Genomic DNA, 25879 nt, shown 5'->3' with positions numbered 1-25879 from the left:
GATAGGTTGAACAGAGCCTCACTGTAAGTTCTCACCAGCGCTTCTCAGACTTTTGCCTTTTGTGGATGTGGATTTGATTACAGTGAGTGTAAAGAAGGACCTGTGGATGCTGCTCTGGGGCGTGGCTTTCAGAGCCAGTGTGAGGCCAGATGCTGGGGGCCCTAGCCTGGGGGGATGAGGTGAAATCTGTTTTGAACTTGATCCCTTCTACCATGTGGTCTTATAGAAACTGATTCTAGAGTTTTCTGTTACAGTGGGACTGTAACAGACTTTCAGTTTTTATTAAAATTTGGACTTGTTCACAGCCTAATTCCTTTTAGTCTCAACCAAATTGTTTAGGCCCTGGATGGAAACATCATCCTGAATTACATGACAGTCTTAGAATATTCTCTTGGCTATTCTTGTTCATAATGCTGAGTTTAATTCCTTGGTTGTATATATAAGGACATCAAATCCAAAGACAGAAAAATCCTGCACAGATGTTGTGGCATTGACTGTAGATGTTCTGATATCTGGCTAAGGTGGCATCTTTGTGAATGTTATGAATTGCTTCTAGGGAAGCAAAAAGCACCTCAACAGAGCTACCATTCCACCAACATGCAGCATTCTGGGGAAGGGGAAGAGAAGGAGTGTTTAATGGCTCTATCAGCTCTGGCAAGGAAATGAATGCATTTGAAGGAATAGAGTGCAGGCACACAGACAGCGAGGCTCAAGTCTCCTGGCTGCATGCATACTGCCATTACACACCACAATAAAAATAATTAATGCAGCGTCTGACCTGCTGACCTCCAGATGCCTACTGCACCACCTCATCAACAATCCCCAGACCTCCATGGTGCCTCCTGTGCCACCCGCTGGCTGCCTCACTGGGCTACAGCAAGCACAAGGGCCTTACCCAGGCTTTGTTCTTAAGGCTAAACCAAAAGGGAGAGTCCCTTGGTCCCTCCGCCTCGTGCCTGGGCAAATGAATAAGCTGCCCGTGTCACTAACATATTCCAGGTCATGCGCACACACAAACATTATTATATCTCAAAATTACTTTTAAATTACTGTCTTTGGGGTTTTAACCATTTTCCTAGAAACGTGGCTCAGCAAATGCTTACGTGGAGCAAGGATGGCACCCAGTGGCCAAAGTGCTTCATCTCATACCCTGTATGAGGGTATTTTCTCAGGGATTTTCCATTTGCTTCTCTCTTTGGAGACAATGAATTGCCACGAGATCCTTTTGTAAAGCCAGAGTTGAAACTCCAAATCACATGACTATCCCATTAAGCTGAAGAATGTGCACACACACACACACACACACACACACACACACACACACTGAAACAGTATCAAGAGTTAATTCAGAATAGCCAGAAATTCTGAAAAATCTTTAAACATTTACATTGAGAGTTTCATGTTAAAATCATCATATTTCACATGTGAAGATTACTATCCATGATGTTCCCAATATCAAATACCACTCTAGGAAATATTATACAAAACGAAAGCCCAATCTCACATTCCTCACTTCGTATCTTCCCCAAATAGTCTCTAGTTCATCAGTGCTCATGCCTTACACATAAGACTTTATCTCCTGACAAGTGCTTTATCATTAAACTGATGTTTGCAATCTCATATCCTTGTTATCTTTTGTACAAGGTACTTGGCAGGCCTGGAGAGCATGGGATAATAAAGTGGGACGGCTTTTTTTCCTTTGAGCTTTCCAGATGTCAAGAGATTTCTATACAGCTAGATAGCCAATCAGACTGTAAGGAAGACAGGCGAGATGTCAGAATAATGAATCATATACTCTCTTGCTAAGAATGATGCAATGTCTCCATAACATTTCTGTTTCCAATTTCCTTAGGTTTCCAAGCAATCTAAAACCCCAGGGCAAAAAGTCACATGGATAGCACAACCACAGTACAAAAAGAAGTTTCTAATAAAACAACATTACATATTAATTGCCCAAAGAGTACCATAAACGGTCATATTGAAAATCAATGTTAAGTTTAGCCAAAATTTCTTTCTCAGACATCATTACCATTCATGCTTTTTTGAGCCCCAAAATATCAAAATGCCACCAAGATTCCAAGAATAATAGCTGAATCAAAAGAAACGACTTAAGAATGAAACTCCACGACATTGCTTCCATTTTACTACTTCACCACTTTAAAACGGCATTGTTTTCAAGATCAGACAAAGCACTGGAGAAGAAAAAACAAAGCAGAGGGGTTCCATTTTTCTTGTTGGTTGTTTTTTTTTCTTGCTGGTTCTTTGATCCTTAGTTGCCTTCTATGTAAAATGGAGATATACTAACCCTGCCCTCACCAAGACTTTGTGAGCCTCAAGTAAGATAATGGATATGCATACATTTCATATGCTGCTATTTCTTATTATTTAAGGCATTTTTATTATTTAAACATCTATGGGTAACATTAGTGTATAGCTTTCTTTTTTTTTTTTTTGAGACAGTCTTGCGCCGTCGCCAGGTGCCAGGCTGGAGCACAGTGGCACGATCTCGGCTCACTGCAACCTCCACCTCCTGGGTTCAAGCAATTCTCCTGCCTCAGCCTCCTGAGTAGCTGGGACTACAGGCGAGTGTCACCCCGCCCAGCTAATTTTTGTATTTTTAGTAGAGATGGGGTTTCACCATGTTGGCCAGGATGGTCTTGATCTTCTGACCTTGTGCTCCGCCTGCCTCGGCCTCCCAAATAGTGTATAGTTTTTAAACTGATGAGATTGAGACTCTTGTCTTACCCAAGTAATTATATATCTTTCGCATGAGTGTTATTATATTATCCTTCAAATATAATATAGTCATGGGGAGCTTTGGAAATTACTTGTAATTAAATCAAGCTGAGCTATTTTGAACAGAGCCTGAATTCAAAAATTTTCGTATTCAAAAGTCATAAAACCCCTAAATGTTTTGTCAACATTTATGGTGTTTCATGTTTTATTTTCTCCTTCTCTCCTAGAGATAAATTTCATAGGCTCATAAAATTACAGCATTTTCTAACTAGAAATGGCTTTGTTTTGCAGATGAGGAAACCTGAAGCCCAGGACTTGAAATTATCCAACAGATCTGGTGGCTGCTCTGTCTTCATAAGAAGACATTTGCTTGCTCTTGTCTTACTGTGTTCATGGCCCACAAAGACTGTAAACAGGCAGATCTAGCCACTGAGACTGAAGAAAACCCTTAGGCCAGACATTGTCTGCTAACTGCCTGTTTCATGGGGTGTCTTGGGACCAAGAGAATCGTGATTCCCAAACACTTAGAAGATTTTGGATGGATCCATTTCCAACTGAGAAAAAAATAGGAAGATGATTTTTTTCAAAAACAGTGCATGATTTCAAAAATAGGAAAGACCGAACACAGAACTATATAAAATAGTAAACACAGATACAAATAATGAAGTATTAGGCATTTTAAAGGTCAAAAATAATAGTTTAAAAAATTAGGCAGCAGGGTGGTGGTAGCAGGATACACAAATGAAGAAACTTATTTAATAGTAAAGAGATTGCTGAATGGACTAAGAGTTAAAGGCAAAGCGGCTTTTGCCTCCAGCAGGGAAGGGAGACACTCATTACAGCATACTCCAAAGAGGACAAGGCCAGTACCCAACCTAAACCAAGAAAAGAAATCCCTTTATTTTCATGTAGTTTAGGGTGCACAGGACAACCAGGAAACTAACGACCAGGAACATAAAAACCAGGGGTTTCAAACAGCATCAAGCAAGGGATGGGACAAAGTTGTCAGACATTTCTTTTTCTTTTTTTTTAAGACGGAGTTTCGCTCTTGTTACCCAGGCTGGAGTGCAATGGCGCAATCTTGGCTCACCGCAACCTCCGCCTCCTGGGTTCAGGCAATTCTCCTGCCTCACCCTCCCAAGTAGCCGGGATTACAGGCACACGCCACCATGCCCAGCTAATTTTTTGTATTTTTAGTAGAGACGGGGTTTCACCATGTTGACCAGGATGGTCTCGATGTTTTGACCTCGTGATCCACCCGCCTCGGCCTCCCAAAGTGCTGGGATTACAGGCTTGAGCCACCGCGCCCGGCCCCAGTTGTCAGACATTTCTATTGCCATAGGTCCCTCCTTCAAAATTCTACCCAAGCATCTTAAATTCTTTGGCCATAAAAATGGCAAACATTTCAATGAAGTTGATCACAAGATAGAAATTTATCCAGCATGGCTTTAGGTGATATAAGGGTTATAAAATGAGTAAGTCAAGAATTCTCTCCTAAAAATGCATCTACTTTAACCATTTGAATAGACAGGTGCACCAAAATTTATATTGCAAGGTAGAAAGTGATGAGTGTGGTGGGAAGAAGGGTGAATGAGAAGATCACTTTTGACTAAAGGATAGCAGGAACAACTCCATGAAGAAAGGGGCAGTTTAGAAGGGTCAGATAGATTGTTAGGGCTTTAAATATGCAGGTAGGGGAAGGATGGGTACAAACATAAAGGAGGACAGGAAATCGGCAGAAAACACCAAGTAGAACCATTTAGTGAAGGATGGCTCAGCGGGAGCATGGGGAACAGGCTGGAAAAGTGAGCTGGAAGTTAGAGTTTGGAATACTTTCAATGTCCAATTAAAGAATTTGAATTGACAGAATCTAGAGGCTCCTAGAAGATGCTACATTTTGTGAGCTGGAACCTACACTAACAGAAGAGTTCATCTGTTCATCTGGCAGCTGTGCCCAAGATGGGTCTCAGAGAGGATCAACAGCAGGTGGCGGGGAGCCCAGCTAGGAGAGCAGTGTACAATAACGGCCTGCATGAGGGAGAATGAGGATCTGCGCTAGTGCAGGCTGTGAGGACAGACAAGAGTAGGAGATGTTTGGAAGGCAGAATAGACAGGACTCTATGTGGGAGCAGGCGGTGGTGAGGACCCCATGATAACTGTACAATGATAGCCAAAGTGTACAACTGGAGGTTGAGGGCTACAGAAGCCCAACAGCCAAGAGGTCGTAGCTTTGTGCATACTGAACAAACAGTGGGGGGAAAGCCACCGATGGCCAACCCAAGCCCCTCTCACTGAGGTGACAGGCTACGTGTTCTTCATTTCCTGTCTCCACAGCTAGTTATCAACGGTTCTAATTAGAGAAAAACCAAAAAGAAGATAAATTGATACAGTCCCAGATGCCCTAGTGTTCTGGAAAGTTCTGATGCCTTTAACTGCTCCCGTTCCCTTTACAGTTCAGGGGTCAGGGATCTCACTGGGCCACACTGTTGCTCTCCACTGGACCTACAGGACTTGTTGCCTTTCTGTTCGCAGCGCTCTGAAACAAATGAACCCTCCTTTATTTCACTGCCTCAGGTTCACACTTCCTGCACCTTCCTGTGTGACACTTAGGGAAGGCAGTGAACTCCGCTGTGCTAACACGGGGGAGGGAGAAGGTGGGAGAAAGCCCTCTGGGGCCACTCTTCTTCCCAAGGAAAGGAGACGCTCACAGGGACCTTCTGGGGACAGTGTCCTTGCTTTGTTTTCAAACAGAAAGAAATGACAAATAGTGTCCGCTGAGGTTGATGTGAGGGGAGGTCAGGGTCACCACCGGGTGTATTTGGGTCAGGCAGGTCCTTGAAGGGCCCTCAATCCCTAGCCGCTTAGCTCAGCAGGAGGAAAGGCCAGCCTGGGCTCGCAGACCTGGTTCCCTTCATGCCCAGCACCCACTCACCGCGCCCTCTGCCTCTATCTTCAATACTCAAAAGTGACAAAGTACAACCATCCTTTTTCTGATGTGGCATTTGATTAAGACACAATTCATAAAGAGAACTGGACATTTCAACGCGAAGCACTCTGCATATTTATGGATGCGTCCTGAGCAGTGCAAACCGCAGGGCTGGGCAGCTGCTTCTGAGCAGAAGATGCCCTTTAGGGTGCTGATGCAGCTGTTTCCTCTGCAGTCAATTTCCTGGTGAAGGTTCAATAACTTTCCCTGACCAAAAAAAAAAAAAAAAAAAAAAAAAACAACTCGGATATTAAACTTGGCATAAATACTATTTAAAGTCAAAACAACTTCCTAAATTCCAAAGGCAGGAACTGAAGAGGAGACAGCTTAGGCTAGGTGTAAGATGATACCCGAATTCCTTTTATGTGGTTTCTAAACCACCTTAGAAATGAGCCAAGATGCACTGGAAAGCCACTGATGGGATTTCAGAAAGCAGCATTTCAGGAAGGCCATGAGAACTGAGACTGTAGAGAAAAAAGACAAAGCTCCTGCTCTCTCTCTGGCACCCACAAGTCCTGCTTTATCCCGGACTTGTGGAAGAGCCTCTGTGGCTCATCCCGTCCTGAAGCAGAGGAGCTGGAGGTGCCCCTATCGATGTGGTGGGAAGTAAGCTCCCCGGCCTCTGCCATCCCGCGGCTGTCCATGGGGCTCAGCTCTGCCCTCCTCCTCGGCATTCTCTGTGTCGCCTGAGTTTGGGTAAATGCCATGGTGTAACCCTCTCCCTGCACAGTGAGCTCTGCCTCCGCAAGGGGCTGCTGCAACGATTGGGCTCTTCCAGGGCTTTGGAAATAGATTGCGCAGGGCGGTGGCTAGTGCTTGTAGTGCCTTTGTGCCAACTGGAGGAAGGAGCGCCCTCTGGCGGATCAACTACTAAAAGGCACCCCATGCACTTGGTCAGCCTAGGGAAGGGGGCAGCCCCGCACCTGCCTGCTGTGTAAGAGGCCCTAGTGCAGGGCGTACGGCGGACACATCTCCTGGCATAGCCATAAGGGCAGTCTTGAGGGCTGAAGCTTCTTATTATACACGTTAGACTATTTATGGATTAAAGTGTCTTTTCAAATCTAATTTTTTAAAGCTTAGTAAATCACATCCCATTGCTCAGTCTGCAAAGGAGGCCATAAGATCCTATTTTTGATGCAGTTATTCTTATTTCCGTATATAAATGCCACGAGGAGTACATATTCTTGGTACGTTATTTACTTTACCAGGATATTAATTTGTGGCCTAGGCATTAACATTGAAAACTTGAAATATGTTAGAGGTAGTCCAACCCCAAACCCCAACCTGAGTTATTGGTGCTTAATTACCGAGGCGGTTGTAGTGCTGTACACGAGTTCATCTTTGATTGCAGCCATAACCCATGCAGTTCCCAACTGAAGGCAGGGATGATACAAGGCAGCAATATAACACCACAATGTCCATGAGTTGATTTTAATTGGTAAAGTGGCAATATATAGTGATAATTGTTTGGTCTGCCCACCACATTGGAATCTAAGGAAAGTCCATAAAATGACAGAAGCATATAATTGGTGTACTAAACTCATTTTCTTATATTATCCCAGCTGGCATCTTTAGGTTACTGAAAGCCTTTAAACCAGCCATCTTCAAGGAGATGTAATTGTCACTATGGTCTTTATACATTATTCCTGTTAGCACAGAGCTGCAGAGATAGAAACAGTCACTAAAATCTGTACAAAGTTTCTGTATATAACTTTCCTATTTCAAGTTCATGGAAGATCAGTATATGTTAATGAGGATTAAAAAAATGTTTTTTTAGATCCTGGTTTTCTCATTAGATGCACAGGGCAATCAACCCATAAAGGAAAATTTATTGACATTACAACCTGAATCAGACTTTCAAAACAGTTAATTCATTAGTTTCAGGAAGTTCTGTGATCTTTTTGTGTATAGGTAGACCTATAAAAAAGATTATTTCTTGAAGTATAAATGATATAACAGAATCAGGAAAAATAAACCCAAATTCTGTCATTCTTGGATGTGTAATTATATGCTGTTTTAGCTATTTGGTCCAGCTGGACAGTCCAAGGACACTTCTAGAAAGGTTTTCACACTCTAATCCCATTCACCCACCCATCAGTACTACACACTCCTGAAGGAAATTTTTTCCAACAGAAATAATAGGGTTATCAGAACAAAACAAAACAACCACCCTCCCAGCAACAAAGCAATCTAGCATAGAGGGAGAAAATCCCAAAACATAAAGGGATATGAAATAGGAAGACCATATATGAAGAAGGGTAAAATAGCATCAATCTAGCATTAATGATTATTAATAATTCACTACAGGTTTATCTTATGCAAAATCGATCTTCCCGTAGGCCCCACAATCTATGAGTACAAATGATACCAAACTAGGAATGATTAATGGTATATATCACATTCTCCAATAGTACAGGGTCTCCATCTTTTCTACTTATTTTTGGGAGTCCTCAGGGTACACCTTACCTGTCCTTAAAATGTGACCCCTGAGCCTGCATTGATTCCATTGATTCCATCAGCTTCTGCTGGTCACACAGGCAGGAAGTGCCTTGCCACAGGTCCGTAGTGATGCTTCCTTCCATTAGGCTGCTGCCTTCTGTTGAGTGCTGTTGGCACTCTGACCCTCAATCTATTGGAGTATGTAATGCACTGAAACCATACCAAAGCCCATGCGTTCTGTGCTTACTCAGTTTCTCAGCTGAGAACATGGACCCTGGGGGGATGAGGTGAAGGATAAATCCAAGGTTCAAACTTCATGCTGAACTTGGAATCATCTAGACACTGAGGTCTCTGGCCTTAACTTTCACGAGAAAGAGTTCTTTATTCAGAAGGACTGTTAGTCTCTCATGTAAATAACTACAGCTCACTAGTCTCCCAGACATTTCTGCATCCCAGATGTGGTATTGCTTAGGTTCCAAATGAAGTCTGTCATATGTACGTATGTAATATTTGACTCCAGACCTCCAGATCTTTGTCAGAATTGGATGAATCCATTTCTTCCCAAACTCTGGCTTAACCTCTGAATCACTGATCACTAGTCTGGTCCGAGCTGGGTTTAGTCCAATACATTGTAACTCAGCCATCCTTTAACTCAGTGGTCCCCATCCTTTTGGACAGCAGGGACCAGTTTCATAGAAGACAATTTTTCCAGACTGGGGAGGGGTGGGGGGTGTAGGGATGGTTTCAGAATAAAACTGTTCTACTTCAGATCATCAGGTATTAGATTCTCATAAGGAGCACGCAACCTAGATCCCTCACACGCATAGTTCACAACAGGGTTCGCACTCCTATGAGAATCTAATGCCACTGCTGATCTGAGAGGAGGCAGAGCTCAGGTGGTAATGTTTGCACGCGTGCTGCTCACCTCCTGCTGCGTGGCCTGGTATCAGTCCATGGCCTGGGGGTTGAGAACCCCTGCTTTAACTCATGATTCCAGACTTCAAATGATTGCATACTTGAATTTTTTTTTTACAGTCATCTTTGTTTAAAAAAGTACTGCAGGTAGCAAGAAAGACAATACACTCGAACACAAACATGGTTTGTCATATATATTGGTCAAAACAAAGCATGTATTTACTATTATTTAGCTACAATGCTAGGGAACTGCCACTGCATGTACTCCAGCCTGGAATTTCAGTAAATGCTTTTCACTGTCTATGTGCAGGATTATTTTAAGCCCACTACATTTTATTGTTATTGCTGCAGTTATAACAGACATCAGCTACCAATTATGGATAATGTTTTATTTACTTTATATATCAAGAAAAATGCCATTCTGAAATGGTTAAAATGGTCTACTATATCTCAATTACATTGTAATAAGATGCTAGATAATATCTTTCATGATAAAATCTGGAGTAAATTAGTTAAATTCTTAATCTTGATAATTTTAAGATGAAATAACCCTTTGTTCTCAAATTTAAATACTCCATATTTTAGTATATTTGTGAGTTAACAATAGAAATGCATACCAAATTCCAGGACAATGTTTTCTTTAAGTAAAAAAATGAAGCCTGAATGCTGGTGCCTTTAGAAACTAAACAGCTATGGATTTTGGCCTGCTATACCTCTGGGCAGCTCTTGCAGTCATATTCAGTCACATGAGTTAAAGCTCATGTTGCCATCTTTGCTGTCTTTCTTCTTCCCTACCCCTTCCCTCTTTTAGCAAGGATGGTAATTGTAATAATAGCAAAAAACATAATATAAACATTATATTAGCATTTTAGCAGGAATTGGATATTCTCATAAATAGGATTTCTATATAACTGAACTTTAATGGCTAAAATTAAAAAGCCTTAAATATTTTTTATGGAAATATTTACAAAATTTATATACATTAAGTAAAATTTATATGAAATACATAAAATAATTATATATTATCAGAGTTTTAAGATTTTCTTAATGATTCATTGCTTCAAGTTCTGGAACCATTGGTGCTCTTTGGATTTATTTATTCATTCCCTTATCCATCCATTCATTCATCCATTCAACAAGTATTTATTGAGTGTTACTATGTCCCAAGGACCATAAAAGGCAGGAATGAAGCATACAAATAGTGCTGCCCTGGTGGAGTTTGAGTTCAAGTTGCAGGATGTTTGTCTCTGCAACAAATGGGCCTTCACTGCTGTGGTTTTAGTTGTCCTGTTTCCTCCCTCTGCTCTCAGCTGTCACCTCTTGCTGGCACCCTGTCTCTCCGTTTTTATCAGGGCTATAATTGCAGGTCTTTCCCCTCAGCATCTCTCTAAGTCAATAATAGACCATATCGTTGGATGGAGCCCGAGCAGTTCCTATGCTTGCAGTAGATATGCTGCTTCTGGCCCTTGCAAGAAGTTCTTCTATCCCTACTCTCAGTGTTTGGAACAAACATCTTCCTTTGCTTCCTTTCATCATTCATGTGCTCAGTTCTAGTAATCTGATTCAATTCCCAGGCCCAAAGGTCTCTGCACTGTATATGGGCAAATGGACTCGTAGAAAAGTAGGCATCACCAAAGTGATATTAGATTCTAATATTGCAACAAAAAACATGATCTTTCTCATGATTGTGGTAGCTTTTCCCGAAAACTTTCTGAACTGCCACATAAATATAGAATGGCAGGCACCAAAACTTTCAAAAGGAAAAGAAAATTTTCCTGTACTCCCATGTTTTACTCATTGCGAAAACATGCATGGTAGAAGTTCATGGAAACGAACAAGGATTCTGAATTGCATGTAAGGAAATGGTGGAAACTAAGGCCAGAAGGAGTATCTAAAACTCTTTCACAGACTCATCAGATGTTGGAGGTGAAAGGGGGTCAACCTGTGTGGTAGTGAAATATGGTGGTTAAGAGCTCTGGTTCTGGGACCAGATTGCTGTACCTCTTACAACTGTTCAACCTTGGCCTGGCATCAGCATCCCCATGCTTCAATTTATTCATCTGTAAAACGGCACGTTCTTCAGAGGATTGTGAGGATTAAATGAATTAATGCAGGTAAGATGCCTGGTATCACATCTGGCACACAGCAAACACGTAAGTGTTAGCTATTATTCTCTCAATCTCTTCCACATATTTTTACAGATGGAGACACAGCTCTACGATTTTAACTGAACAGCAAGTTAGAGGTAAAACCAGTGGCAAAACCAGGTGTCCTGATTCTCACCAAATTACAGATTGTTTTCCCTGATATCTCGCTTACTTAACAAGTGGGAAGAAATGCTGAATTATGTAAATTATTATAAAATGACAACTCAGTGATATACAAGTCCCTCTTCCCCTCTAAAACAGAAATATACAAATACGCCTTTGCCCAGTGCTAGTCCCCCAGGTCCTAGTGGGCAGGATTAATTCTCTAGAGCCAAGTGACAGAGCTCAGGAGGCCAGGCGAAGCGTAACAGTAGGCACCAACAAGGCAACCATTTCCTTCCTTACCTTAAACTTGTCAACTTCAGCTTTTGAACATGTTGCATGGTAGGATAGCACCTGATTCAGAAGAAAAAAATAATTTTAATAACTAGACATGACTGTATTTTCTGAAATTCTTCTGGCTTAAAAATAAGCTTTGCTCATGTATGTTACCTTGATTCAAAGGTGGAATTTAATGTATGACAAGAAACAACATGTCTAATAACATTCTCTGACATAATTCACATATTAAAGAATGTTTTATATCAGGATTTTTCTATTGATAGTTATCTCATCAAAAGGACAACAGCCAGGTGCAGTGGTTCACCCCTGTAATCCCAGCACTTTGGGAGGGTGAGGTGGGCAGATCACTTGAGCCCAGGAGTTTGAGACCAGCCTGGGCAACATGGTGAAATCTCATCTCCACAAAAAATCCAAAAGATCTACTGGCTGGATACGGTGGTATGTGCCTGAAGGCCTAACTATTCAGGGAGGCTGAGATGAGAGGATCAACTGAGCCCAGGGGGTTGACGCTACAGTGAGCTGAGATCATGCCACTGCACTCCAGCCTGGGTGACAGAGTAAGACCCTGTCTAAAAAAAAAAACAATAAGGACATGATGTGACTTAAAACTACAATTCCCAAAGGATGTGAATACTTGTCCGGTGAAATGCTCTGAAAACAAATGTCGCCTATTCTCACTTGCCTGCTTTTATTATGTTAGGAAAGATTATATTGCTATAATCTTTTAAAGGGTATCTGTGACCCTTTAATAAGAGGACTGTACTTCCTGTCCCTATTGACATCAGCATTGGCACGTGACTTCTTTTGGCCAATGGAATGTCGGGGAAAGTAACAAATGCCACTTTGACTGTGTCTTCAACAGCAACGGTTCTGCCACCTCCTTTTTGCCTCAGCCATGGGAAGCGCATGGCCTGAGAGGGGCTGATCCTTCAGTCTCAGCCCCCAAATAAAGAAGATATATTGAGCAGAACTGCAGCCAACCTGCAGCTGATGACATGTCATGTGAGTGAGAATCAACCTTCCCAATTTATCTATGTCATAACTCACTGATACAGAGGTTTAAAAGTAAAAAGCCAATTTGCAGGCTCCTTGCAGCTGGGGGTGGTCCTATAGGGTGGCCTTTATGACACTGCCTTGGTCAGTGAATTATAAGTGAGAGTGTTGGTGCTGCAGCTTTGTTTTCTTTTCTTCCTTTGTGGAATACAGTTGTAAAGCCTGGAAGTGCAGCAAAATCTTATATGTATGATGTGACAAGTATGGCAGTGAATGCCAGCTTGCCGTGGATAGTAGAACAGAAAGCGAAAGAGAAAGGAGCCTGACCCTGGGCTCCTCTGCCCCAGACTTCTTGTTTTGTGGGACAAATAAATGCACACTTGTGGTATTTGATAAGGCATATTTACAGACATATGCACACTCACACATAAATAGCATGTGTATGTTTTATGTTTTATGCTGCCAACACCTTTTTTGTTGTTTTGTTTTGTTTTTGAGACAGGTCTCACTCTAATGCACAGGCTGGAGTGTAGTAATGTGATCATAGCTCACTGAAGCCTGGACCTCCTGGGCTCAAGAGATTCTCCCACCTCAGCATCCCAAGTAGCTGCAACTACAGGCATACACACTATGCTCAGCTATGTTTTGTAGGGACAGGGGTCTCATCATGTTGTCCAGGCTGGTCTGAAACTCCTGGGTACAAGCAATCTTCCTGCCTCAGCCTCCCAAGGTGCTGGGATTACAGGCATGAACCTGTGTGCCTGGCCTGCATTCTTAATCTATACAAACCTCAAACAAGTAAGCGTGGGAAATGCTAACTCCTTCTTCACCTACCAACCTTAGAAAACTATAGTGCACATTTGGCTGTGAAAAACAAAGTAACATGCTTTATTTCATTAAACACAGTATTTCCCAAATCTAATTAGCCACAGAATTCCCTTTTAGGTAACATTAAACTGGTAACAGTCAACCTAATAACCTATTGACCAAGAACTTTGAGAAGCGCTGACCTATGGCACGTACCATTTGTGTGATACAAGTAAAGCTACAATGGAAGCAATGTCTCACGGTGGTTAGAACACAGGCTTCAGAGTCAGGCTGCAACGCCTCCACTTCTGAGCCCTGGGAGCTTGGGCAAATGATTTAATCTCTTTGGGTCTCATTTGAAAGGTGGTGTAACCTAAGACTACACAGGCATCTCCTGCTTAACATAGAGGTTCCTCCTGAAAACACTAACAGGAAGCCTGCTTTTAATTCTTTATAACTAGGAAAAAAATTCAGTGCATTATAAGATCTGCAGCAACTTCTTAAAACTCAGTCAAAACACAGTAAAATTCATAGATATATAGAACAAAAAATACCGTTATGTTATAGCTGCTTAAAATGTTACTTTCTGGTCATAACTAATATAGTTATTAACAACAATTTTCTTTGTGTTATTATGTGTTATTATGACAACTTTCTCGTCATTATAAACATTTTTCTTACTGACATTACTTGTTTTTCCATAGTTTTCTCAATCCTTTTTACCTTTGGGAGGGGACTCACAAAAATGTTGTATGGAGAGATAAATATGTTCTATGAGGTCTGGTTATCAAAAATGAAGATATTTTCTGCTGGGAAATTTTAACCACGGAAATACTCTATGGAGTGGGCCTGTACAGAGTTCTTAGGAAGATTAAATGCAATAGTACATGTAGAATACCTGGTACACAAATGTCAATTTATATGTGTTTTATTAATATTCAATTAAAATTCTACCAGATAAGTATTTGTCTGGATATTATATCAATAGGTATTTCAATGTATAGATGAATTGATTTTGTTCTTTTGTTTCCATTTTACTATGGTAAAATTTAATTTGGCTGTCATTTTATTAGAATTTCTTACAGTTTTCAAGTCTATTTCTGCAGATTCACTCTTCAGACTTTACCTTTAAAAAATATCCCACAAAAACTCAAGTTGCAATTCAAAATCTCTGTCACCAGGTGGTGCTTAGTCAGGTTTGTTTAAATCAACTCTTCCTTATTAAAAAAAAAAAAAAAAAAAAAAAAAAGCTATTAACTCCACTAAACTGAAACTATTTGAATCAGTGAAGCAGACAATTATTACATATTAAGACTTTTTGCTCATTTAAAATTACAATAGTTTTTGTTTGTTATCGAGTCGTAGGAGTTCTTTGTATATTTTGGATTCAAGTCCTCTGTCAGATGTATGTTTCACAAATATGCAAGACAAGCCTTCAGTCTATGGTTTGTCTATTAATAATATTATATGGCACAGATAATGACTAAAAATCAGCCAAATTTCTATAGTTAAGGATAAATCTTAACAAATTACAGGATCATATTATTTAAAACTACTGTTGTCCAACCTTCCTGGATAAGTTAGTTTCCTCCACAATTCAAACTATATATTTCATAGCAAATATCTAGGTTCATCATACATTTTTGAATAATAATAATAATACCTTTGATCAAGTAAAAAAGCTTTAACTGAATGCATTATAATAGTTTTGAAGAAAGAGGCATTTGTAAGACATGATTTTATATATATACTATCATTCCCTATGAGAAACATTGTTAGGTTACAAGAGTATTACTATAACGTACACACCAGTTAATTTTTTCGACATCTAAATAAAATTTGTATAAAGCCTACATACAAAAGTAAATATTTCATCCACAGAACACTTGATGAGCATTAAACTTTCACAAGAAAATTTCTATGATAGATGGATTTGTCATTTGTGTTGGTATTAACTGAAAAAATATTTTTGACTCAGTTTTGTTGGTGAGCTCTGACTTAAGAAATCTTTATAGTTTCTAAAATAAATCACTATTTCCAAAACTATACCAACTCTAATTAACTTTTGGACTGAACTTGCTTCCAGCAAAACAACAACAAAAAGTCGATAAGGCAATTATCAGACCCATGAAAGACAGAGGCGAGAAGTCATGTTTTTGTGTTGCATTTGCCCAGCATGAAAAGACAATTAACTATCTTTCAAAAGACAAACAATGGGCAGAACTATGAAATAGGACCACTGGATCAAGCCTTGACCTTCTCTACATGCAGTTCAGGACAGGAGCCAAATGCTTGTCTTGCAGCCCCCAGAATTGTAGTTGGAGGACAGATCTCTTGCACCAAGTGTCTTGAATGTTAATTTGCTGTGGATTTGGGCAGCCATTTGCTCCTGAAATGAGATATGGACCATTACACCAGCGGAGAGCAACACAAATGTAAAGAAGCACTTAACAGCGAAGAGGAACGAAGACCCCACTGCGGATCCAGACTGAGTGTCTTGGACACAAAAGGGTTCCATGAATACATTTATTGCTCTGCTGGCAACGTGGCACTTGGTGAAGTCTGGATGGCAGACTTAAGCTAAGCTGATCTGAGGTAAAATCCCAAATAACTTATATTGATGAGCTCTAAAGAAATAAAGAAGCTTTGCTCTCAGCTGTAGTCCTTAACTAAGAAAGATGACAAACCACAAGGAATAAAAAACCAATTTACTTGCAATGACCTGACAGAAGTGTCATCTAACTTTGTGACGAACCACACTCCAGGATTTCTTAACAAGATGATAACAGTATTCAAAGACATGGCAACTGAACAGATGTGTTGAAACTGAAAAATCATCAGTTTTTCTTGTCAGATATTTAAGACACTGCCTGCTGTATAATGGAATGAAATGTTCAAAAGGTACTTGAGATAACTGTGTCTGCTGCATGATCTGTTATCATGACCTTCAGAATCTAACTACAAAGTATTTTTACGAAAGTCCATAAACTAATCCACTACATAAATAAAACCGAAGACAAAAACCACATGATTACCTCAACAGATGCAGAGAAGACCTTCAACAAAATTTCAACAGCTCTTTATGCTAAAAACTCTCAGTAAACTAGGTATCGATGGAACCTATCACAAAATAATAAAAGCTATTTAAGACAAACCCACAGCCAATATCATACTGAACGAGCAAAAACTGGAAGCGTTCCCTTTGAAATCTGGCACTTGACACGGATGCCCTCTCTCACCACTCCTATTCAATATAGTATTGGAAGTTTTAGTCAGAGCAATCAGGCAAGAAAAAGAAATAAAGGGTATTCAATAAGGAAAGGAGGAAGTCAAATTGTCTCTATTTGCAGATGACATGACTGTATATTTAGAAGACCCCATCGCCTCAGCCCAAACTCTCCTTAAGCTGATAGGCAACTTCAGTAAAGTCTCAGGATACAAAATCAATGTGCAGAAATCACAAGCATTCCTACACACCAATAACAGACAAACAGAAAGCCAAATCATGAGCGAACTCCCATTCAGAATTGCTACGAAGAGAATAAAATACCTAGGAATACACCTAACAAAGGAGGTAAAGGACTTCTTCAAGGAGAACTACAAACCACTGCTCAGGAAATAAGAGAGGACAAAAACAGATGGAGAAACATTCCATGTTCACAGTTAGGAAGAATTAATATTGTGAAAATGGCCACACTGCCCAAAGTAATTTACAGATTTAACACTATCCCCGTCAAACTACCAATGCCCTTCTTCACAGAACTGGAAAAAAACAGTTCATATGGAACCAAAAAAAGAGCCCGCATAGCCAAGACATTCCTAAGCAAAAAGAACAAAGCTGCAGCATCACGCTGCTGGACTTCAAACTATGCTACAAGGCAACAGTAATGAAAACAGTATGGTACTGGTATCAAAACAGAGACATAGACCAATGGAACAGAACAGAGGCCTCTGGAGCAATACCACACATCTGTAACCATCTGATTTTTTGACAAACCTGACAGAAAGAAGCAATAGGGAAAGGATCCCCTGTTTAATAAATGGTGTTGGGAAAACTGGCTAGCAATGTGCAGAAAGCAGAAACTGGACCCCTTCCTGACACCTTACACTAAAATTAACTACAGATTGATTAAGGACTTAAACATAAGACCTAACACCATAAAAACCCTAGAAGAAAACCTAGGCAATACCATTCAGGACATGGGCATAGGCAAGGACTTCATGACTAAAACAACAAAAGCAATGGCAACAAAAACCAAAATAGAAAAATGGGATCTAATTAAACTCCAGAGCTTCTGTACAGCAAAAGAAACAATCGTTAGAGGAAACCAGCAACCAACAGAATGAAAATTTTTGCAATCTGCCCATATGACAAAGGGTTAATATCCAGAATATACAAAGAACTGAAACAGATTTACAAGAAAAATAAACAAACAAACCCATCCAAAAGTGGGCAAAGGATATGAACAGACACTTTTCAAAAGAAGACATATATGAAGCCAACAAACATATGAAAAAATGCTCACTGGTCATTTGAGAAATGCAAATCAAAACCACATTGAGATATCATCTCATGCCAGTTAGAATGACGATCATTAAAAAATCTGGAGACAATGGATGCTGGAGAGGATGTGGAGAAACAGGATCACTTTTACACTGTTGGTGGGAGTATAAATTAGTTCAACCGTTGTGGAAGACAGTGTGGTGATTCTTCAAGGATCTAGAAATAGAAATTCCATTTGACTCAGCAATCCCATTACTGGGTATATACCCAAAGGACTATAAATTGTTCTGTTATAAAGACACATGCACACCCATGTTCATCGTGGCACTGTTTACAACAGCAAAGACCTGAAACCAACCAAATGCCTACCAATGATAGACTGCACAAAGAAAATGTGGCACATATACACCATGGAATACTGTGCTGCCATGAAAAACAATGAATTTGTGTCCTTTCTAGGGACATGGATGAACCTGGAAACCATCATTCTCAGCAAACTGACACAAGAACAGAAAAATCAAACACCACATGTTCTTACTCATAGGTGGGTGTTGAACAATGAGAACACTTGGACACAAAGAGGGGAGCATCATACAATGGTCCATTGGTGGGGGCTATGGGAGGGACCGTGGGAGGGAGGGTAGGGGAGGGATAACATGGGGAGAAATGTCAGGTATAGGTGATGGGGGGATGGTGTCAACAAACCACCTTGCCATGAATGTACCTATGCAACAATCTTGCATGATCTACATATGTACCCCAGAATCTAAAGTACAATAATTTTGTTTAAATCTAAGAAAGACTCAAGTTTTTAAAATTTAAATTAGAATAAAAGATACCTGCCAAACCTGGGTAATACAGGCATATCTCAGAGATATTGAGAGTCAGGTTCCAGACCACCTCAATAAAGTGAATATACCATTAAAGTGAGTCACAATTTTTTTGGTTTCCCAGGGCATATAAAATTTGTTTACACTACGCTATGGCCTACTACAGGTATAATAGCATATCTAAAAAACTATGCACAAATCTTAATTTAAAAACGCATTATTGCTAAAAATGCTAATGATCATCTGAGCCTTCAGCAAGTCACGATATTTTTGCTGGTGGAGGGTGTTGCCTGAATGTTGATGGTTTCTGATTCAACAGTGTGGTGGCTGCTGAAGCTATAGCAATTTCATAAAATAAGACAATGAAGTTTGCAACATCAATTAACTCTTTTCATGAAATATTTCTCCGTAGCAAACAATGCTGCTTGATAGCATTTTACTCACAGTAGAACTTCTTTCAAAATTGAAGTCAATCCTCTCAATGTCTGCTACTGCTCTGTCAACTAAGTTTATGTAATATTCTAAGTCTTTTGTTTTCATTTCAATAATGTTCACAGCATCTTCACCAAGTGTATAGTCCATCTCAAGAAACCATTCTTTGCTCATCTATGGGAAGCAACTCCTTATCTGTTCAAGTTTTATCATGAGATGCAACAATTAAGTAACATCTCCAGGTTCTACTTCTAATTATAATTTTCTTGCTATTTCCACCACATCTACAGTTACCTCCTCCACTGAAGTCTTAAACCCTTCAAATTCTGACATGAGGGTTGGAATCAACTTGTTCCAAACTCCTTTTAATGTTGATATTTCGACCTCCTCCAATGAATCATAAATGTTCTTAATGGCATTTAGAATGGTGAATTCTTTCAAAAGGTTTTCAATTTATTTTACCAAGATCCATTGCTAGAATCACTATCTATGGCAGCTATAGCCTTAAAGAATGTATTTCTTAAATAATAAGATTTGAAAGTAGAAATTATTACTGACCCATGGACTGCAGAATGAATGTTGTACTAGCAGGCATGAAAACAACATTAATATCCTTGTACATTTCCACCAGAGTGCTTGGGTGTCCAGATGCATTGTCAATGAGCAGTAACATTTTGAAAGGAATATTTTTTTTTCTGAACGGTAGTTCTCAATGGGAGGCTTAAAACATTCTGCAAACCAAGCTATTTATTGAAGTGTTGTCATCAGGCTTTGCTGTTCTATTTATAGAGTATAGGCAGAGTAGATTTAACATAATTCTTTTATTTTTTATTTTTTAGAGAGGGAGTCTCACTCTGTCACCCAAGCTGGTCTCAAACTCCTGACCTCAAGTGATCCTCCCACCTCAGCCTCCCAGGTAGCTGGGACTACAGGTGTACACCACCACTGGCTTGATTTAGCGTAATTCTTAAGGGCCCGAGGATTTTCAAATGGTAAATAAGCACTGGCTTCAATTTAAAATCACCAGCTACTTACCATAGCCCCTAACAAGAGAATCAGCCTGTGCTTTGAAGCTTTGAAGACATTGACTTCTCCTCTACTTATGAAGTTCCTAGATGGCTTCTTCCAGTAGAAAGCCGCTTTGTCTGCATTGAAAATCTGTTGTCTAGTGTAGCCACCTTTATCAATGATCTTAGGTAGATGTTCTGGATAACTTGTTGCAGCTTCTACATTAGCACTTGCTGCTTCATCTCACACTTTCATGTTTTGGAGATGGCTTCTTCCCTTAAAGTTCATGAACCAACTTCTGCCAGCTTCAAACTCTTCAAGTTTCCTCACCTCTCTGTCTTCATTGATTTGAAGAGAATTAGGGCCTTGATCTGGATTAGGCTTCGGCTTAAGAGAATGTTGTGGCTCATTTGATCTTTTCTTCAGACCACTAAAACTTTCTCCATATCAGCAAAAAGGCTGTTCCACTTTCTTATTATTCATGTGTTCACTGGAACAGCATTTTAAATTTTCTTCAAAAACTTTTCCTTTGCATTTACAACTTGGTTGTTTGGCCTAAGAGGCCTAGCTTTCAGCCTATCTCACCTTTTTTTGTTTCTAGATGGAGTTTCACTATTGTTGCCCAAGCTGGAGTGCAATGGTGTGATCTAAGCTCACTGTAACCTCTGACTCCCGGGTTCAAGCAATTCTCCTGTCTCAGTCTCCCAAGTAGCTGGGATTACAGGCATGTGCCACCACACCTGGCTAATTTTGTATTTTTAGTAGAGACAAGGTTTCTCCATGTTGGTCAGGCTGGTCTTGAACTGCCAACCTCAGGTGATCCACCTGGCTCAGCCTCCTAAAGTGCCGGGATTACAGGTGTGAGCCACTGTGCCCAGCTGAATTATCTTTTAATTAAACTTCTTGATAAAGAGACATGTCATTTTTGCATTTTGTTTTATTCAAAGGCATGGAGTGGACTCTCCAGTGGTTTAAGTGGGTCCTCAATTTGGGATGAGATTCATTCATCAATTTTTCACCCAAATCAAAGGTTTAATGTGGTCACTCTATGTCATTACCCAGATTAAAATGTTAATTTTAGTAACCACATTTTAAATCCCAGTCTAATTTTTAAATGCAAACCGTTAAGGCATTATAAGAGTAAATTCTACTCATTACCTAGTACATAATGCAGCACTGATACTCATTTGGCAGCTTCCCAAACGATCTTCCCTCTAAATATTTGTACCTGTGCCCTTGCCAGAGGATAACATATCTTCTATTATATCTTGAAACTTAACAGGTACTTTGCAACTACATCCAAATTATCATCTGGTAAATTAAGATGAGTATACAGTCTTTGACACTCTTCCTATAAGAGGTGGGGTCTATGTCCCTTTCCTTTGACACTATGTGGGGTTTGTGTTTAAACCATTAAGTTGTCAAAGAGCGGTTAAAAAGAAATAAATAAACAAAATATTATCCACATTCAACTAGGACTTGCCACTCTATGCCATCTACAGATTTCTGTAATCAGGTGTCAACTGAAGTCTTTCAAAATCTAGGTAAGATTGACCTGAACCCCTAAACTCATGAAATACTATGGAAATTCAAAGCCTTTTCCCAAATATCTACAAATTTTTAGGAGTTTATATTCTCACCTTGGCCTTTAAGTTCTTATGTATTCTTGTGCTGTGTCTCTTATATAATCATACTAAATATGAAATTCAGCTCCCTCATCAATTTCCACACCAAAAAATTCACTCACATCAAGCATTCATAAATTCAGTACAGTGTGAATTTTTTCTTTTTTTCTTCCTTCCTTCCCTCCTCCCTTCTTCCTTACTTCCTTCCTTTCTTTTTCTCTCTTTTATTCTCTTTCTCTCCCTTTTTCTTTCCTTCCTCCATCCTTCCCTTCCTTTTTTCTCTATCTCCCCCCACTTCCTTTTTGAAAAGACAAGTTATGAAGTTGCATCAAAACAAACAAACAAACAAACAAACAACCAAACAAACAAGGACCCTCTCATGAAATGTCAGCTCCACCATTCTCAAAACTCATTTTACCCCTGCCACCAGTGGAGCATTTCTCTGACCATTCATCTTGTACAGTGTCAGCCTTTATTCATGTTTCTGCCTTCTCTCCAAAGTGACTTTCCCTTTTTTTCTTTTCCCCACTCCCTATATTCAAACATATAATAACAAAAATCTCTCCATTCCTCATACAGAATCATTTCCCACATCATCTGATTGCTAGAGGCAGTCACTGTTCATTCCCTCATAATGTGTACAATATCGAGAGGGCTTGTCAAGGATTTTCCCATAGAACTCCTTCCTTAGTCTTAGTGAGGAATGCTGGGGCCTATAGTTAGATAACATTTCATTCACCTTGTTACACTTCAGAAGTTCTCATTTGTGTCTTAAGTCATTTATTAGCTCAGTGTTTCTCAAACTTCAGCATGTCCAAGAGGACACAGAAGGCTATCCTCTACCTCCAGAGTTCCTGATTCAGTAGGTCAGGGTGGGCTTGAGAATTTGCATTTCTTAGAAGTTCCCAAGTGATGTTCATGCTACTGGTGTGGGGACAATACTGTGAGGACCACTTGTCTAAAGCCTATCCACAGATTCCTGGGTAACAATTTCTGGATTAGAGTGCTGCATAGGAGGTTACTGGTTGGATGCTGGTGGAACAACGAAGTTTGTCTGGGTCTTCTTCCAAATCCAAGTCTGATTTGAATAGCTTCATTTAGAGGAGTTAGAAATGTTTCTTAGCTCATTTTACTAATTATACTTTTCATGATTGGCTTTCTTTTCATTTCTTAATTATGTTGAAAGTGGAGATGCAAAAATGCTGTGAAATTAATCATACAAGTATCAGGCACAGATAAATACACAGCTGGGCTCAGGGCTTTACAAAGTTTAAAACAGCATTCCTTATGAAACAATGTTCCATAATAGCCATTTTTTTTTTTTGAGATGGCGTCTCACTCTAGCATTCAGGCTGGAGTGCAGTGGCACCGTGCTGTTTCACTGCAACCTCTGTCTCCTGGGATTAAGCAATTCTCCTGCCTTAGCCTCCCAAGTAGCTGGGATTACAGCACCCACCACCAGGCCTGGCTAATTTTTAAATATTTTTAGTAGAGACAGGGTTTCACCATGTTGGCCACGCTGCTCTCAGGTAATCCACCTGCCTCAGCTTCCCAGAGTGCTGGGATTACGGGCATGAGTCACCACTCCCAGTCAAAGCCAGTTTTAAAAAGAACCTATATGACAAAGAATTATTCTTGCGGCACTTTATGCAAATAATCAGGCCAAGTATAATAAAATCAAAACTTATTCTGCAAACGAATCAGCCCGAACACAATTTGTGTTTAGTAAAAATGGAAGACTGGAGAAAGAAATAAATATATTCCAAAAAAACATAGTGAGCCTGTGGTTAGATTCTAGTCTTGTTCAGGTTTTTGAGGTGTTTTCTTTTTTTTTCCCTGTAATTTGGACTGATTTCTAAATTCTTTCCAAGCAACAAGTTTCCAAACTAACATTTTCACATTTTTCTTCTATTTTTTCTACTAAGGTCAATAAAACTACTACTACTTTTTTTCCTGAGGCCCTGCAAGCTAAAGCTTATTCTGTGCAATGCAGGCAAGAAGAACGAGTCAGATTGCCACTGTCTTCCTCTTCTGACACTAAAGATGTTAACATCTGGATAGATTTTGCCCAAAATTAACCTTCATTTTTCTTCTGTTTCCACAAAAATACCTCATTAAAAATCCGTTTTTTCTCTTTGTATGTCAGACAATGGACATATTCATTTAGATTTCAAATGGCATTGATCTCTTCTTATAAGCATTGTTAACTGGCGTTGAGCATTTTATTATCACCAGGTGCTATTTCATTTTAAAAAATTATTTGTTACATTCAATAGGGATTCTGATGGTTAAAGTTTATGTCTTCCAGGCTACCACAGTTCCAGACGAAAATGATGATTGGCCCAAAGATTCCAGACTGTGCCACTGCAGGAAGGATTGAGTCCCTATAAATCATTAGATAAGACAGTGAGACATTTCTATACCTCCAGAGCAGATAGAGATGACAGCCTTTGTTCAGGATGAAGCAGTTACAGAGATGAAATCACTGTCCTTCTCCAACCTTTTAGGATTAAGGAGGAGTGTATAGTCTCTGAGGAGAGATGAAAAGGACTTCAGCAGGACTTGTGTCAGTCCCAGATACAGACCACAAAGACTGCTGATAAAACAGGATGTGGTAAAGAAGTCTACCCAAACCTGACAAAATAAAGATGGGGATAAAAACAATTTCTGGTCATCTTCACTGCTCATGATACACTGATTATAATATATTAGCATCATGACAGTTTCCAATTACAATTACAGTTAAAAATACCATGGCATTGTCCTGAAACTACCTTATATTATCTGAAAGGGAGAGGAACCCTCAATTCTGGGAACGTTCCTCTGCTTTCCATGAATAATCTACTCCTTGTTTAGCATATAATTAAAAAATAACCATAAGTATAGTCAGTCAAGCAGCCCATGCTACTATCTGCCTATGGGGTAGCCACCCTTTTAATCCTTAGTTATTAAAATTGCTTTCACTTTACTCTGTCAGCTGTCTTGAATTCTTTCTTGCACGAAGCCAAGAACCCATGACCTTCCAAGCTGAGTTCCAATTTTGAGGTTTGCCCCGCGACATCTTTGGCTTATGAACGCAATCTGATTAAGATCCAGCTTAAAATTATAATCATGTAAGTCAGTTTTACTACATAGGGTTGAGCACAGGAATCAGAATTCATGTCCTGAATTGCCCTAGGCTTGTAGTCTGAAGTTGTTGTCTCCCTTTTGCAGGGGTCCATGGTAGGACTTGATTTTGTTTATATGTATTAACTGCTGTATGAATTACCTACAGCAATTCTTAAGACAGGCCATTTTCTTTCATTTAGTAAAACTTTGCTTTCTCGATTTGTCAATGCTTAGTATGCCAACATTGGGGGTTGGTATAGTCTGGTCTTTGAGCACATGGGCTTTGTGTCAGACTGCCAAAATCACAATCCTGGCTTCACTAGCCCTGTAACCCTGGCCTAATTATATAACCTACGTCTCAGTTTCCTCACCAATAAAAGGTGAGAAATACATGCACTTTTCAATCATATTTCACTGGCCACAGCAATTTTCAGCATTCCATCTGATTTCAGGGAAATGAGGCCATGTAATATGATCATGGGCCCAGAAGGGAGAGAACCAGTAAAAACTGGTGATGAGCAGTGATGGTTACTACAATGCATTGGGCAATCAATTAGCAAGTTATGCTAGAATTGTGTCTAAAATCAGAGTTCAATATATGAACTCTAGTATATAATTTGTGGTTTACTTAACTTTTGCTTATTTCCTGATTCTCTTCTGTGTTTCAGGGTTGTGCTTGATAGATATGATCTCCAAATAAGTGAGATTATAGTATATGTTTATGAAATATTGTTTATATTTAACATACATAGTACATAGAGTATATGGCCATTAAATATATTGCTTTGACTAAGTATATTTTGATACCTATAGAAGAAAATTATTTTAAGTTAAGGAAAATGATTGGCTTATTTTTGTTATATAACTTTTGAAAAATGCTTTGTTATTAATTTAATTATTTCAATATCCTTAAGGTGAAAGTAATACCCTATTTCTTTTGAAAGCGT

The 25879-nt window shown here is 39.6% G+C and overlaps 1 protein-coding gene across 1 annotated transcript in view; it reads right to left on the bottom strand.

Moving 5' to 3' along the window:
• Positions 1 to 25879, bottom strand: part of PDE11A (phosphodiesterase 11A) — a 409487-nt gene that overhangs the window by 135680 nt on the left and 247928 nt on the right. The window contains exon 10 of the mRNA XM_002749280.6: positions 11629 to 11679. Within this exon, the coding sequence (XP_002749326.3) occupies positions 11629 to 11679 (51 nt within the window). The remainder of the gene's footprint in view (positions 1 to 11628; positions 11680 to 25879) is intronic.

Source organism: Callithrix jacchus, chromosome 6, assembly GCF_049354715.1.
Source record: "Callithrix jacchus isolate 240 chromosome 6, calJac240_pri, whole genome shotgun sequence".
NCBI lineage: Eukaryota > Metazoa > Chordata > Mammalia > Primates > Cebidae > Callithrix > Callithrix jacchus.
The sequence above is the reverse complement of the archived record's forward strand: the minus strand, read 5'-3'. Positions and strand labels throughout refer to the sequence as shown.